This window comes from Onychostoma macrolepis, chromosome 12, assembly GCF_012432095.1.
Source record: "Onychostoma macrolepis isolate SWU-2019 chromosome 12, ASM1243209v1, whole genome shotgun sequence".
In the NCBI taxonomy this organism is placed as follows: domain Eukaryota; kingdom Metazoa; phylum Chordata; class Actinopteri; order Cypriniformes; family Cyprinidae; genus Onychostoma; species Onychostoma macrolepis.
This window is the reverse complement of record NC_081166.1, coordinates 18706574-18724730: the sequence shown is the minus strand read 5'-3', so window position 1 is coordinate 18724730 and position 18157 is coordinate 18706574. Positions and strand designations below refer to the sequence as shown.

At 39.0% G+C, this 18157-nt stretch overlaps 1 protein-coding gene across 2 annotated transcripts in view; it reads left to right on the top strand.

Moving 5' to 3' along the window:
• plcd3b (phospholipase C, delta 3b) overlaps positions 1-18157 on the top strand; it is a 96278-nt gene that overhangs the window by 29274 nt on the left and 48847 nt on the right. For both annotated transcript variants that reach the window (XM_058793491.1, XM_058793490.1), the window contains 5 exons: positions 5002-5230; positions 9376-9505; positions 14429-14654; positions 15057-15258; positions 15457-15598. In XM_058793491.1, the coding sequence (XP_058649474.1) occupies positions 5002-5230; positions 9376-9505; positions 14429-14654; positions 15057-15258; positions 15457-15598 (929 nt within the window). The remainder of the gene's footprint in view (positions 1-5001; positions 5231-9375; positions 9506-14428; positions 14655-15056; positions 15259-15456; positions 15599-18157) is intronic.

Genomic DNA, 18157 nt, shown 5'->3' with positions numbered 1-18157 from the left:
TGTATTGTATATCCAGGAAAAGTTACAATTGAATCTGGGATACCATCATTTAGCCAAGTCTCAGAAACGGCGACAACTGCTGAGTTATTATTCAGTGATACACTGTGCAGCTCATCACATTTGTGGTGTAAAGAACGCACATTAGAAAGGAGAAAACCAGGCATAGATGGTATTGACTTGTGTTGATTTATCTTGATATGAATTAAGTTCTTAGATTGGTATCAACAGTCAGATAAAAACATTCTTTGCCCAGTTGGCATTCTTTTAATATCCACAGCAGTTCCACAGGAAGTAGGGCGATTTCCAACAATTGTATGTATTGAACGAATATAATTTCTCCCAGCTTTCTTACCCCTTGGACGAGATCGGAGTTGAAGAATCCCATTTAACTGCAGTATGTTCTTAACTTCAGGAGTCAAAGGAGATGCACATCTTCTCAGACTTCTTAAAAAATGGAAATCACTTAAATGTCCAGGTTGTGCCATTGTAAGGAGAAGAGGGAAACAATTACTTGAAGATGGTTTCCTCAATAGTTTCCTATCATCCTCCCAGCTGTAGAAGAGTAGGCCGCATACCAGAATCCATCCAAAATCTCCCAGAAATAAATCCATCCGCATGTCCAAACTCCCAATATAACAATATAATCATAAAAATAAATTATCTATCCGTGCATTTCCAAACTACTAAGTTAAAATTGTTTAAAAAGCTAAAAAGACCTGACTGCCAAACAACTCAACATTCATGCGGCTGCCCTTAAAAGCACCACCTAGGGTCTAGAATCTCACCTAGGGTCTAGAATACTAGTACTAGGGTCTAGTGATCTACACCCAATGGATTTTTGGAGACTTGGTGAACCTGCATCCCACAACATGGTTCGTGTGACCAGAGCAAAGGACAGCTATAATGAGCTATTCTGAGTAAATTTGGAATAACAAGCAATGCAATGGTAAATATTGATATTGTATTGTTTGTGACAGAGATAGAAAATAAATGTTATTTATATTTATTTTTCTCTCTTGATGCACACATTGCATGCATTATATGTATCATAATTATTTAAAATTTATTTTGACAGTGTCGATTTCTGCAGCCCATCGATGAGTTATTTCTCTTCATGGTCCACCTTTCAGTCGGTCTTCCACAGAGAGATCTGGCCTTACACAATACACTTTAATTAATGTGTTTTTATTTGTACAAATTGTTATATGAAATGTAAATTGAATGTAATATAAATGTAAATATATACAGTTATGGCCAAAAATATCGGCACCCTTGGTAAATATGATCAAAGAAGGCTGTGAAAATTAATCTGCATTGATAATCCTTTTGATCTTTTATTTAAAAAATCCACAAAAAATCTAACCTTTCAGTGGATAATAAGAATGTAAAATGGGGGGAAATATCATTATTAAATAAATGTTTTTCTCTAATACACATTGGCCACAATTAACGGCACCCTTTTATTCAATACTTTTTTAAACCTCCATTTGCCAGTTTAACAGCTCTAAATTTTCTCCTATAATGCATGAGGTTAGAGAACACCTGACAAGAGATCAGTGACCATTCGTTCATCCAGAATCACTCCAGACCATTTATATTCCCAGCTCCATGTTGGCGCATCTTCTCTTCAATTCACCGCACTCATTTTCTATAGGGTTCAGGTCAGAGGACTGGACTGGAATTTGTGCTCAGTGACCCATTTTTGTGTTGCTTTTGAGGTTTGTGTTTGGATTATTGTACGGTTGGAAGATCCAAACATGGCCCATTATAAGATTTCTAACAGAGTCAGTCACTTATTGATTTTTTTATCTGTTGGTATTTGATAGAATCCATGATGCCATGTGTCTAAACAAGATGTACAGGACCTCCAGCAGAAATATAGGCCCACAACATCAAAAATACAGCAGTATATTTCATTGTACACATGGGGTACTTTTTATCCCTGTGTTCACCAAACCCATCTTGAGTGTTTGCTGCTAAAAAGCTCATTTTTTAGTTTCATCTGACCATAGAAGCCAGTCTCATTTGAAGTTCCAGTCGTGTCTGATAACTGAATATGCTGGGTGATGTAGGTGCTGTTTGACATTTAAAAAAAAAAATTTTTTTAAGGTTTTCTGACCACAAGACTCAACTGTTTTCTGCAATTCTCCAGCTGTGGTCCTTGGAGAGTCTTTAGCCACTCAAACTCTCCTTCTCACCGTGCATTAGGACGATATAGACACACGTCCTCTTCCAGGCAGTTTCGTAACATTTGATGTTGATTGGAAATTCTTAATTATTGCCCTGATGGTGGAAATGGGAATTTTCTCTGCTCTAGCTCATTTCTTAAAGCCACTTCACTAATTTGTGAAGCTCAATTATCTTTTGCTGCACATCAGAAATATATTCTTTGGTTTTTCTCATTGTGATGGATGATTTGGGCTTTGTTTTGTTTTCCCACCTATTTATATTTCTGTGAACGCCATGGCTGGATAATTTGTTCATATGTTCATAATCACCCTGGTGTGCTCAAAACTGTGAATATGAATGGCAATATATTTCAGATATATTTTACTCATAAGATTTTCTAAGGGTACCTGTCATTGTGTTCCAGCATGTTAAACTGGCAAATGGAGGTTTCAAAAAGTATTGAATAAAAGGGTGCTGTTAATTGTGGCCAATGTGTATTAGAGAAAAACATTTATTTCATGATGATATTTCCCCCCATTTTAAATTCTTATTCTCCAATGAAAGCTTAGATTTTTTTGTGATTTTTTTAAATGAAAGCTCAAAAGGAATAACAATACACATTTATTTTCACAGACTTCTTTGATCATATTTACCAAGGGTACCAACAATTCTGACCACGTGTGTAAATTGTTACATTGTAAATGAACATATATTTTGAATTAAATTATGAAGAATTAATAATCTGTATAATATTACAAACACAATACACTGTGTTCAGTAATATATAAAAGGAAGTCCCTATCCCTTAACCATTTCTGATCTTGTTTGCTTTTTTTTTACTAAACAGCTTCACCATGTTTGTGTTGGAAAACTGCTATATTAAAATTAAACAATCAATTCAAGCTTCAGGGTACAGATAATAAAATGATTGAACATATAAGTATATAAACTGACAGAATTAAGGTGTATTACGATATATGGCAATATAAAAATGGGTACAGTATTTAAAATACTTTATATCAATTGAAGATGTTCATCACAGCAAACACCTATCAGAGCCACATGACAGATTCAAACAACTGTGGATTAACTTTCCGGGAGCTCTGTTGTTATTGCTATTATCTCTTAGGGCTCATAAAACATAAAGTGAATGGCGTTTAAAGCTAAACTCTATTTAAGTGCAGATCAAATTGGCGCAACAAGTCATGCAGGGTTATCCAGCCTTATTAGCTAGATTTGCTAAAAGATGATAGCACAATACTCACCCTCATGTTGTCGATGTAACTTGAAACTCTTTAAAATGCCTTTCTCCGTTTTGGTGTGACAACTGGCACACTCACAATGTGATGGACAGCATTTACAATAATTCAGGGAAGTTCTTGTAAGCTGAAAAGTCATCTTCACCTCGGTCAGATGTAAGTAAGGGTCCTGAGGAAAAACGCGGAAGTGACCGTGCATAGAGCCCATAGCGGCAGGCAAAATGAAACTTATACAGAACATTAAACAATCACAAAATTATTAATAAATGCAAATGCCCACTGTAAGACTGCAACAGCTACTGTGGCTATAAGTGATGCAAAAGTAGCATCTTTTCCAAACATTTTGTCTACCGTGTGTGTTCTTTATGTCAGAAATGAACTTCTGTTTTTTTTTTTTCGTTTTGTTTTTTTGATCGATCATCCTCACCTGTTCCTCTGAACTTCATGTGAATAGACGTCTTCCCAGTGGCATAGTGACATGAGTGACAGGTTTTAGACACAGAGGTCATGGTTTTGATCCTTGTGTAGGTCAACTTTTTGAAATTGTGTATGATGTTGTGTCATTTCGATTTCTTTATTATCTGGGTAAGCATTGTACTTATTTTTTTTCTTCCTCTTATAAATAAATGTGCTGTTTTATTTATTTTTTATATATTTATTTAATTTTTAATTTTCAGTTCAAAATTCACACCTGTACGTCTGATTTTTGTATATATTCACTTTATGCTGTTTTTGATCTTCTAGCTCTGCACTGCTTATGTTGACCATGTGACCATTAAAAGCATTTTAATTTACATGAAACAATCATCTGTTAATTATTAGATAATGTTTAATAAGTTTATTAGTAAACATTAACAAGCACATTATCTCACGCTTCTAGCTATTTGAATATATATATATATATATATATATATATATATATATATATATATATATATATATATATATATTAACTAATAATCTGTTAAGCATTATATAATGTTTGTAACTGATTTATTAATGGAAATTATTATAAAGTGTCACTAATGTTTATAATCAATTATTTGTTTTTGCACAGCAGTGCAGAGATGAACAAAGATTATTTACCAATCCCCTTCTATCTGCAGTACAGTGATAAATAAAGATATGAAAACATCAGGTGATTTCCACAATAAGACAAATCTCTGTTCAGACAGGTCATGTAAGGTTTGCTCTATAAATCAGTATTAAAAATACTGACAATTAGTATAGCTGACATTTAGGTTTATTATCACAGCCATTTATTTAGCATGAAATGTAAATTAAACAGCTGACAGGGCACAAATATGGCGACCATATTGGAGTAAATAATCTATACTATAGGCCACTGCTGTCTACCTCATGCACACTGGGGTGGGCATTTTCTAATGTTAGAGGCTTATTTGGTCTACTGAATTATACACAGAGACTGGAAAACCAAAGATGTCTGTATTTTGGCTCAATCATTGTTTGTTTCCTTATTTTTGTGCTACTGTCAATATCAACAATATCAATATAAATGGTTGATGAAACTAAGCCAGTTTTGTCAAATTAAAAATACCTCTTTTCCTCTTAGTCTCTGTGATGGAAGTGGAGTGTGTGCAGGAGGGTTGTAAATCTGAGATGTTGAGAAATCTGGCAACCTCACTCCCAGAAGAACGGTGTCTTACCATTGTGTTCAAGGGAGGACGGAAGAGCTTGGATCTCCAGTGTGACACAAAAGAGGAAGCCCAGCACTGGGTCCGTGGCATACAAACCCTGCAGGACAGAGTCAGCAACATGACCCAGAAAGAGAAACTTGACAAATATCCTTCTGCAGATAATCAGATTCAATTTTAATCTACAGTCCCCGTTTATCAGTAAATGAAATGAAAAGTGAGAAGTCCTTACTGTTATTTTGTAGTGATTTAGTCACTTTCCTTTTTTGCTTCAGGCTAATAGCTGTTGTTCCATCAGTGGGTAACAAGTGTTGACATATTTATCAGTCAGGGTTGTGCTCCATGAGAGATTAATTGAGAATTGTTCTTAAATTCCTGAATTTGATGCAGAATTGCAATTTAAATGTAAGAAGGTAGAATTTTATATATACAGTATATATATATATATATATATATATATATATATATATACATACAGGTGCATCTCAATAAATTAGAACGTCGTGGAAAAGTTCATTTATTTCAGTAATTCAACTCAAATTGTGAAACTTGTGTATTAAATAAATTCAATGCACACAGACTGAAGTAGTTTAAGTCTTTGGTTCTTTTAATTGTGATGATTTTGGCTCACATTTAACAAAAACCCACCAATTCACTATCTCAACAAATTAGAATACTTCATAAGACCAATAAAAAAAAAAACATTTTTAGTGAATTGTTGGCCTTCTGGAAAGTATGTTCATTTACTGTATGTGTACTCAATACTTGGTAGGGGCTCCTTTTGCTTTAATTACTGCCTGAATTCGGCATGGCATGGAGGTGATCAGTTTGTGGCACTGCTGAGGTGTTATGGAAGCCCAGGTTTCTTTGACAGTGGCCTTCAGCTCATCTGCATTTTTTGGTCTCTTGTTCTCATTTTCCTCTTGACAATACCCTATAGATTCTCTATGGGGTTCAGGTCTGGTGAGTTTGCTGACCAGTCAAGCACACCAACACCATAGTCATTTAACCAACTTTAGGTGCTTTTGGCAGTGTGGGCAGGTGCCAAATCCTGCTGGAAAATGAAATCAGCATCTTTAAAAAGCTGGTCAGCAGAAGGAAGCATGAAGTGCTCCAAAATTTCTTGGTAAACGGATGCAGTGACTTTGGTTTTCAAAAAACACAATGGACAAACACCAGCAGATGACATTGCACCCCAAATCATCACAGACTGTGGAAACAACACTGGACTTCAAGCAACTTGGGCTCTGAGCTTCTCCACCTTTCCTCCAGACTCTAGGACCTTGGTTTCCAAATGAAATACAAAACTTGCTCTCATCTGAAAAGAGGACTTTGGACCACTGGGCAACAGTCCAATTCTTCTTCTCCTTAGCCCAGGTAAGATGCCTGTGATGTTGTCTGTGGTTCAGGAGTGGCTTAACAAGAGGAATACGACAACTGTAGCCAAATTCCTTGACACGTCTGTGTGTGGTGGCTCTTGATGCCTTGACCCCAGCCTCAGTCCATTTCTTGTGAAGTTCACCCAAATTCTTGAATCGATTTTGCTTGACAATCCTCATAAGGCTGCGGTTCTCTCGGGTTGGTTGTGCATCTTTTTCTTCCACACTTTTTCCTTCCACTCAACTTTCTGTTAACATGCTTGGATACAGCACTCTGTGAACAGCCAGCTTCTTTGGCAATGAATGTTTGTGGCTTACCCTCCTTGTGAAGGGTGTCAACGATTGTCTTCTGGACAACTGTCAGATCAGCAGTCTTCCCCATGATTGTGTAGCCTAGTGAACCAAACTGAGAGACCATTTTGAAGGCTCAGGAAACCTTTGCAGGTGTTTTGAGTTGATTAGCTGATTGGCATGTCACCATATTCTAATTTGTTGAGATGGAGAATTGGTGGGTTTTTGTTAAATGTGAGTCAAAATCATCACAATTAAAATAACCAAAGACTTAAACTACTTCAGTCTGTGTGCATTGAATTTATTTAATACACAAGTTTCACAATTTGAGTTGAATTACTGAAATAAATGAACATTTTCTTCTAAGATGAGCATTTCTATCAGGCTCCTATATTTATGTTCATTTATTTTACTTTAATTGCACAGAAAAAGACCTATACATTGCCATTAGAGTAAAATTACTGAACTTAAACATAGAAACCTTATAAACATGCTAATTTTAGATGAAAATTTCTAAATTTGGAAGGTGCCTGCTATAATGTTATGATTGAAGCTCTGGGCCCGTATTCATGAAAAATCTTAGTGCTAAGAGCTGCTCCTAGTAACAATATTCTAAGAAAATTCTAAGAAATGTGGGTGTTTCCTATTAAAATTAAAGAAAAGATCCTAGTAAAGAAAAAAGTAATTCAGAAAGCATCTTAACCCTTAAAAGAGGTCTTAAAGTCCAAAATTGTTATGAGTACGAACAAGGACTTTTAAGAGGCTTAAGAGTTTCTTAGCAGCGGAGAAAATGGACGAAACATGAAGAGGGAGAAGAAATGTGTTGCACATAATGCATGACAGTGAGTTAATAAGACGCTACACATTAGATTGTGCAGGGATCATGTTTGTGACCGATCTTATTAGAGACACGCTAACATCTCCGACACCGCGCAGAAATGCCATAGCGCCAGAAATGGACGTAATCACTACATTAACTACATTAACATATTTGGTAACTGGAAAAATGCAACTCTGCAGCAGCGGTGATTTGGATCTGTTACAGCACTTTCAGAACTTCATTGTGTCGTTGTTCATTTCCTATAAAATGCGTTAAGTATGACAGCATGGTAAATAAAAAATAAAGAATATATATACATATATAATGTGTGTGTGAGAGAGAGAGAGAGAGAGGGTACGGTAAAACAGGAAAAATTACGCATGTAATTTCAAAGTGAAGGCTTATAATAAACCCTACTCTTAAAAGTGCTCTTTTGTTTCCCTCTTGGACAATTAACCAATCACAGTCTTCAAAAGACTGTGTCATCGCTAGCAATGGGGTCAGCCCCGCCTTCTCACTAAGATAAAAGTTTTTGCGTTTTCCTCGTTCAGAGTTACTCTCAGATTGGTCCTGAATCACTTTTAAGCTAAGACTCCTAGTTAGAAATTTTTAAGCTAAATTAGGAGCTCTCTAAAAGGATTCTTAGAGTCTTTAAGAATACGGGCACTGGACTCTGAGCATAACTTGTTTTTCTATAACAAACTATAAAATATATTCTATAAAAACGTTCATGCCCTGGCAGTGGCAAATAGCTTTGGTTTATATTTAATTTGATTACATTAATGTTATAAATTGAGATTTACAAGAAATATTTTAACTGCTACTATGTAAAAGGAATACTGCTGTAAAAAAAAAAAAAAAAATCACCTTATTTGTTTAAAGTGTTTGAAAACCAAATGTTATTGTCACGGTGCACACAGCAGGGAGGAACGAGGAACACGCAGACGAGGATAAACTTCAAAATAATAGTCTTTAATGTTGACATCAGGGCAGGGCAGGGGAGGGCAAGGTTGAGACAGACAGGAACACCGGGAATAACGAGTAGACCAGACAAAATCTAACTAAACAGGCAGGAACTAAATACAGGTTAATCATAGACATAATCAAACATGGCTGGACAAGACTTAACTAATAATCACACTGAACAAGAACAGGAACATGACCAAATAAGGACACGAGGTGGGAACACAAGACACACATGACAGAGGACTGACAGTTATTGCACTTTTGTTCATATAGCAGTACTTTTAAATGAAAAAAGTGCACAATACACTACTTTTGAATTCATTATTGAATTTTGTGCATAACAATGCGATTAATCGCGATTAAAAATGTAAATCATTGCCCAGCATTAATATATATATATATATATATATATATATATATATTGTAATTTTTTGGGTAAGAAAGTAGGGTACTTTGGTATGAAATGGTTGAAAACGAGGCTGGGAAGGTGAGGGTCTGATCACGGGTTATGCTGTTGTGTACTTGGGATTATTCAACATATGCAACACTGAAATGAAAAAAAAAAAAAGACTTTAAATGAAGTTGTAAAAACATACCTCGACCCTGTGTTAATGTTATTTTACTTCACTGCATCTCTAATTATTTTTTAAACACAACAAGTTTTGTGTGAATAATCACTAAAACAGTACAATCTATTGAATAGACTGCCCTCACAGCCTCATTTCTTTTCATGAAAAACAAAATATAGCCGCAACCCTAACTAATGTCTATTGGACAACACAATACATTTAAACTAGGGCTATTTTTAATCTGTTTATACCCTTGACTGCTCTCACCTGGATCTATGGCTACCTGAAACAAGCTGACATGAACCATGATGGCAAGATGTCATACGAGGAGGTCCAGACCCTTTTCAAGATGATCAACATAGACCTGAGTGAAGAAAATGCAGCCAACCTCTTCAAGGTCAGCCTTTATTCCCTGGCAGCACGTGACCTGCTTTGGGATGTTTTGAATGAAAACTCTTTAAAGTCCTTATGAAATCGAAATTTACTTTATTTACTTGGTGCACATTGTTAGTCTTGAGGTGAACAATTAATCCGTGCAAGTTAATCCACTTAAAAAAAATTTCTTGGTAATCTTTAATGAAAATCTGAACATTTGCCTCCTCTTTGGAATGGCATTCCTTCTATGATGACGTCAGTTTGATGGCTTGGGCAGAACATCCCTAACCACGCCCCTCCAACCGTTAGGTTGCTAGAGCTGCATCCCAAAGTTAAGGGTGCGCACTTCGAAGACCGCATTTGAAGTGCGATTGCATCACAGCGGCACTACGAAGGCTGTCCCAATGTTAAGTATGCGCACTTCGAAGGCCACGTTTGAAGTGCGATTGCGTCACAGCATCACTACGTAAGCTGTCCCAATTCAGGATGCACTTGCGCGTTTTGCAAGAAAATGAAGTGTACATCTGATGGACACTTTGCACCCTACCTTTTCCCAGAATCAATTGCGCGCAGATGATGATGAAATTTACATTCAAAGAACATGGCGGATGAGAGATCTGTGACAGCAGAGAAAGTCACATTTAAATGTAAGTATTGTGTTTTAATTTACTCAAATTAATTTGTAAGATGGTCTGAGGCAAAACTTCTAATATTTCAATTGTTTTTAGGGAGTATCTTTCACTTTGTTGCATTTTTGTAGTGCTGTCACGCAAGATATGTCTACAAATGTTTTAACCAAACTTCAGCACTTCAGTTTGTATGCGTGTCATGCTGTGTCATATTTTCTAATGCTAAGATTGCACTCCTGTCTTAATATTTTTCACAAGTGTTTCCGTTTTCTCTTGTTTTAGGAAAATTCTTAGGACTTAAAAAAGTAAGGAAGTTAATACACATTTTTGCTGACATTCATTGTGCTGTTGTTGTTAACAAGCATGGTTTATTTGCTCTGCCTTAGGATTGCAAGTGTCCTGGACCAGGTGAGGGAGTGAGTGGGAAGCTGGTGGAGCTACTCAGGGAGGACATAAAGTTCCAGAGATGGACAGAGGAGAGAAGGGCACAGGAGAGCAGGGAGAGAATGGAATAAAAATGAAATAAATTGTATACGTTATTCATTTTTGTAGTGTAATTTATTTGTAAATGAGTCTGAGTACTTTTTGTACATTTTGTATTTTTTGTTATGCATGTTCACATGTATAAATAAAAGAGAAGTAATTATGTACATTGTTAATTTTTTTTTTAAATGCAGCTTATAATTTTTACAAAACATTCATCTATACATTCATTTTTTGTCCTGTAAATAGTTTTTTTACACATTAAAACCAATAGTTCTATACATTACTCAAAGTACTTTTTACAGCTATTTACAACACATAATTTACAATACAATACAATACATATTTTACATAACTTAGGTTTAACATCAGAAAAACAACAACAATTTTAAGCCCCACCCTGCAAACCCACGGCAAACTGCCTCCAGGTCTTCTGAGGTCTTCAGGTGGTGAATTAATTGGTGGCAAATGGCCACCACCTCCTCAGCGACTCAATGGACAATGCAGTGGACAGTGGAACAAGGCATGTCAAACACTCTGGAGACCACTCTGTATAATGTACCACTGGCCAGCCTGAAAATAACAAAGGGTCTCGCCATTACCTCATCAGTGTTGCCATTCCAGCACTGTCAGGGCCACCCTGCTCAGCCGAAAATCAGGCCGTCTGTCAAACCCATTAAAAACCTGTCCAGCACTGGAACATTCAGGTTTACCCTGCAGTACAGGGGTTTGGTCTGATTTTGGGAAAGAACTAAAAGAAAAATTGTTAGAGCCATGACAAAGTAATTGGTAGAAGAAATATTAAGATACTTTAGTATACTACTTTTAATAAATACTAATACCACATTGGGGAAAAACTATTAGTCATATTTAAAACCTTAGTTAAAAGGATAGTTCACCCAAAAATGAAAATTCTGTAATAATTTACTCACCAAAAGCCCGGAACACACCAAGCCGACGCTGACGAACTAGTAGCAACGAAAGCAGACTGCGGGGTCAGCTCACATCGGCAGCGTCTGGGTCCAAAGTTGCCCTGACACACCAAGCTGACCCTCGGCACCCGACGGCCAAGTAGCATGTCTGTTCTGTGCATTTCTCGTACACTGGTTTGCCAGCTGAACAGCCAATCAGAATGATCAGATGGCCCGACTGACCAACGAGCTCTGACGCCGATTCCACATGTCGAATCGGCCAAAAAAAAAGCAGACGAGGACCAACTTCAGCCGTCAACTTCAGCCGATGAGGACCAACTTAGTCGGCCGATGAACAAAAACTGCCCAACAGTCGACTGTCGGCTTGGTGTGTTCTCGTCTTTAGAGTTGTTCCAAACCTGGAACAACTTGAGGGTGAGTAAATGATTACAGAATTGTCTTTTTTGGGTGAGCTATCCCTTTAAGTAAAAGTATTATCTTGCATACTCCAAATATACATAAGGTATCGAGAGTAAAAGTAAAGGTGTGTACAGTATTGTTCTGAAAAAGAACTCGTCAGGATGGTTTTGCTTTAATATTACTGCTGCACTACTGTGTATGTTGCATTTTTCTTCTGAATATGTTCAAGGTTGTTCAATTTAAAGTAGCCTACTTCATATACTGTTGGGTAGTTTAATCTACAACAATGCATCATGTTGCAAAACACCATATTCAACCTGATCTCACAGAATTCCGTGTAATGTTCACGGACTTAATTAACCTCTGAATCTGTGGTGGCATCACGGAATCGCCGAAATTTCCGTGATGGGCTCACAGATGGCATCAGCCGTGGTCCATGCACGGATTCACTGGTTCAACACCAGCGCTGCATCGGACCACGTAAAAAGAGTGACTCCGATGCAGTTATACTTTCACTGGAGTACCTGACCCCACCCCTACCCTAAACCTACCCAGTTCTTAACAATAATGATGACGATAAATTTCCCAGTATGGCGTCGGCATATTGATGCTAAGGGTTTCCGTGCGTGGAGCACGGCTGATGCCTGTCACTGACTTACATTGTATCACTTCTGTGAGCCCATCACGGAATTTTTTCTGTGAGCCCATCACGGAATTTTCGGCGATTCCGTGATGCCACCACAGATTCGGAGGTTCGTGAACATTACACGGAATTCTGTGAGATCATGTTGCCATATTTGTGTAGTGTTGCTGTCCTCTGCTTAATATCACCATGGTCAAGACAATAAACTATATAAAATCGCACCTGTGTAAAGTATCAGTCAGCATTTGAACCGATATGTGTGTGCATGTGTGCGTGTTTTGTATTTTTTTCATATGTATCATTACATTATTCAAGTAAGTTCCAACCCAACACCTGCATTTAAAATTGTAATCCGGCAATCCAACCCTCTCCATTGACGTTGTATTGTGGGAAGCTGCCTCCTTGTCATTTCTGACTTATAACAAAAAACAGAACAATGTCTAAAATCAGCGACAAGGTGTACAGTAAACAAGCTAAAAAAAAAAAAAACATATCTACATTTTTATAAGCTGTCAACCCAAAAAAAATGAACATTTAAAGACACAAAACCAGAGCGCAACATGACATATTACTCTGAGAACTATGACCACTGGAGGGAAACGTAATTGGCAAGGAATTATTTTTGACCATGTCAAAGGATTATTTCACCACCCTATGTGAACCTGAGAAGAGGAGATATTTTGAGAGACTAAACTTTATTTGTCTATATAGAGACTATATAACTTTATTATGTCAGTGCCCCTTTTCCTTACCTTCCTTTTGTTGGAGAAATGATCCAACTGAATGGCCCAAAGTGAAATACCCTGAAATCTACAACTATTTTATTTATCTATTTATGTATGTATGTATCTATCTATCTATCTATCTATCTATCTATCTATCTATTTATACGGTGGTGGGACAAGCTGTTCAAAAGCTGTAAGCTATATTAGGTACTGCAGCTTAGGCACTAGCAAACACAATGTTACTGCATAGCTTTCTTCTTTATCCACATTCTAAAAAGTTGCATACTGTCAAAATGCTACAGCTTAGCTTACAGAAATATAATATATAAAACTGATATTTGATTTACCAGTGACAAAATGTTTACTGCATACGTAGGCATACTGAGCATCAGGATCCCACAATTTACCCATTCTTCCTACTGATGCTTCACATCTCATTGCCTGTATCCACTTTTATCTCCCTAAAGGCTGGCTTTTATGGTTCAGTCGCTTATAAAAACTTAGTTCTGTGTGGGTTTTTTTAGCTTCTTAGCTGTACACCTTGTCACACAGCAGCTTTTAGGCATTGTTCTCTTTTTGTTATAAGACAGAAATTACAAGGAGGCAGCTTCCCGCAATCCAAATCAATGCCCTCCAACCCCGCCCCCCGTGGGCATGGCCTAAATGCGCTCTGTCTCTATATGGCAGCTGTCCTCTCGCACCGTTGCTATGCGGCAGGAGCAGTAATCAGGAAACCCTGGTGGCACAATTAGGAAATCCTGCAAAGGTGGAGCGTCCTTCATGCACTTCGAAGGGTCCTTCGCACCCTTATCTTTGGGACACAGCTTATGAGTGAGAGACAGAGAGGAGGAGCGCTAAAATAAAACCCCACCCTCTATTCAAAACTCTGTTTCAGTTGGAAATGCATCACTACACTGAAATAAAGTCGGCAGAAACTTCTGGTTCACACGGACATTAATCGCAGAACAAATCTGCCTGCGATGCTGAGAAAAACAATAATGAACACTGAAGACAAAAATGGATTTTAAGAATATGACATAAGTCTTGCATATTTTTGTACATGCATGGTATTCTTTTCTAACTTTAAATGCAGAAATAGAAGAAATTAATTTGTTTTGTCTCTTTGCATATCAGAAGTGTGATAAGTCAGCAGACGGGCGGCTTGAACATGAGGAGATTGAGCTGTTTTGCCGTGAGTTACTACGTCGGCCTGAGCTAGATGGAGTGTTTCAGCAGTACTCCGCTAATGGTTATGTCCTGTCCACCGTGGATTTGCGTGAATTTCTTAAAGACCAGGGTGAAGACCACACGCTTGTACATGCTCAGAGCCTCATCCTTACCTATGAGCTCAATGAATGGGGTATTCACACTTTGCTTACTATGACATAAACATATAATCCTTGGTAGAAACCCTCTAAACTTTCAGAGATAAAAACACAGAACAATTGTGAATGACCTCTTAATTTACAGTAATAATTGTTATTATTTTATTGTAAGGTTTTTCTAACCTTTCCTGGAGCACCCCCAGCACTACATATGTATTTTATATGTCTCCCTTATTGGACACACCCAAGTCTTGCAGTCTCTACTAATAAGCTGGTGAGTTCAATCAGGTGTGTTAGATGAGGGAAGACATAGAAAATGTGCAGTGCTGGGAATATTCCAGGATAGGTTTGAAAACCCCTGTTTTATTGCAATTTGCACTGTTTATCAGGCTTGCAATTCTGAGCCTAAAGATGCAGGTATGTTCTGTCCCATTTAGCCCAGAAGAACCAGTTTATGACACCCAATGGTTTCGCCATGTACATGCTGTCTAAGGAGAATGACGTGTATAACCCAGAGCATGGCAGAGTCTACCAGGACATGAGCCGCCCACTCAGTCACTACTTTATCTCCTCCTCACACAACACCTACCTCACTAAAGACCAGCTCATCGGCGAGAGCAGCATTGACCCTTATATCAGGTACAAGGCTCAAATATATATTAAAAAAAAGACATCACTGGTCATTTTTAACAGGTAATGCTATACATACACATCTGCATGCATACTAAACAGGATGACCTATTTATTGAAATTTTGCACAAAGACAGACAAAAATGCTTTCTCTAATATTGAGCAAATAAAGTAAAAGTGTTTTTTTTATGTTTGTTTGTGGTGCAGAGCTCTGAGTCAAGGCTGTCGCTGTGTGGAACTGGACTGCTGGGATGGGGAAATTGAGCCAGTTATTTACCATGGGCACACCCTCACATCCAAAGTGCCATTTAGTGAGGTTTTGAAGGTCATCGCTGAATATGCATTCAGGGTGAGCACATGAAGTGCCTCTTCAACTTCAGCTTACTGTGTGATGCTTTTATATTCAACTCAGGCTCATTGGAAATACGTGCCTCTAAATACATTTCTGCAACACCTTTATTACGTACCTTACTGCACGTTTCGAGGCAGTTTCAAAGGGAAACGTCCAGTGAGTGGCGCTAAAACGTGGGTTACACTGGCACATATTTGTTACATTGATATAGGCACGTATTGCTGTGTTTGTATTACCTTGCTTCGGGTACGTAGTGTGGTGGTTCATAAATCAATTATTCGAGGAGTAAAAAAATGCTCTATCGTGTTGGAAATCTCTCTATACACCAAACCCAATCCTAACCCTACCCTATAGTATTAACAAATGGAAAAGTGATATAAAAACATAGGTTCAACAGTGGAGCCCGGTGGAGCTGGTGGGATGACGGGCCACGGTGGAGATGAGAGAGCTAGGAGCCAAGGCGGAGCCAATGGGTTGAAGGACCGAGGTAGAGTCCAGGAATCAGAGGCTGGAGGCGGAGACAGGGGATCGTCATGCCAAGGCGGAGCTGGAGACTGGAAGTCCCGAGGTGGATCAGATGGCGCTGACTGAGGGTGAGCTGAGGGACTGACAGGTATCAGTGGAGATAGGGCTGAGGAACTGACTGGTTTTAGGAGAGGAGGCGGGAAAGAAAGGCTGGGTGGGAGTTTAGGAGTCACCGGGAGCTTAGGAGACACAGGAGAGCTGGATGGAACCAGCGGAGACTCAGGAGATTCAGGGCTGGGCAGAACCAGCAGAGACACAGGAGACGTAGGAGAGCTAAACGGAACCAGAGGAGACTCAGGAGACACAGAAGAAATGGGTATTACCTCCCCAAATCAGTTTATTAAGTCCAAAAATGTCCATTAGTTCCTCATAATAATTCCCAGGGGCCAGCTGCAGCTCACCCTCAGCAGCGGAAGTGTGGGCGGGGCTTCCCTCCAAGCCCTCGATCTCCACCAAAAGTCCCACGGTGATACACGGCTCACACCCACGGTCAGTCGTGTCTAGAGGCTCAGGCTCCGGGGCGATGATCGGCTCAGTTGTGGTAGTATGTGCTGACTCACGTGTCGTGGCAGGCTCGGGCTCTCTGTCTGTGGTGGGCTCTGGCAAGTACTCCATGCAGCCATGTGGTAAAGGCTGGCTGGTCTCTGGATCGGGAGTGGGGCTGGTGAAGTCATTCTCAGCAGGGCAGACAGTGAATGGAGATCCACAATTCACCAGCAACCACTCCACAAAAGCGGCGAAATCCTCGCAGGGACCGTTCGCTGACAGGCGTGCCTTCTATCCAGGAAGTGGGTAAGGCATGCCAGATCGAGAAAGTCCCTGGTGTAGTCCTCCAGTGAACGGTCCAATTGCTCCAGGTAGAGGAGCTGAAAGGCCGATAAATCCATCCAGGAGGGGAGAGGAGAAAAATAAAAAACAAAAGAAAGAAAAACGCAGCAATATTCTTTACTGTCTTGAGGGTCTGCTATTCTTCAACGTTGCTGTGCTATTAAAAGTGCATGACGCAGGAGAAATCCAAATAACAGTCTTTTAATGATAAATCCACACAAAACACAGAAGGAATCCAGGAGCAAGGGGTAGCACAACACGGAAATACATACAAATAGCAGACAGGGAACTAAGGAACAGACAAGGCTTATACACACAGGGACTAATGGGATATTTAACCAAACTCAGGTGGAAACGAATGAACTAATTAAACAGACTGGGAAAACTAGGTCACAGGGGAGACTCAACACACAGACATGTGACAAGATCATTGTTGGTATTGTGATGTCCTAGGGCAAAATGAGGTTTTAGTTGCCACAAAACAAGAGAGACAGATGCAGAGTTAACAAAAACTGAGGTTTTTATTCAGCCAAGAAAATAGGAGGGTCAAAAAGGAATCTAAACTGGAACTTAGGTTCTTCCCAGTTCCCAGGTGGGCACCCAAGAGATGGGAGTGAGCCAAGTACAACACTCTGGAGATATAGGGTTTAGGTACCAGGAGCTGTTCAACAACCTCCCCTTCAATCTTAAGAATAGAGTGAATGATTTGGGGCTGGAGAGTCACTCATATGTGGAAAGAATCTGTTCAGGACCTAGGAGTGCATACATGACCTCACAAATCTCACAAGATGGCGGCGCGCACAGTCGCAGCGGCTTGGAGCTCCTTTAACTGGCATAGTTTTTACACTTTGTGCGAAATTATCCATAATACCACCACTAGTTTTAAGGCAACGGCACTTCAGTACAGTTGCACGGAACTCCTTCAACTCAACACAGCAGTTTTATACCATTTGCCAGCCGAGTATTTAATTCCTCCTGAGATCGTTAGACCGTCTACCAGGTCCCCAGCAGCAGCAGGTCAGAGGAGGAGACGCTGCATGCGGAGGCAGAAGAGAGGCAAGCGGGCGGGTGTGTCGGCTAGGCTAAAGTCTAACCCGTTCAAGCCGCCGCTTCCTACCATCTTTCTCTCTAACGCCCGGTCGATCCGCAACAAGATGGATGAAATACATCTACAAATGACCACGCAGAGGGCTATATATAATT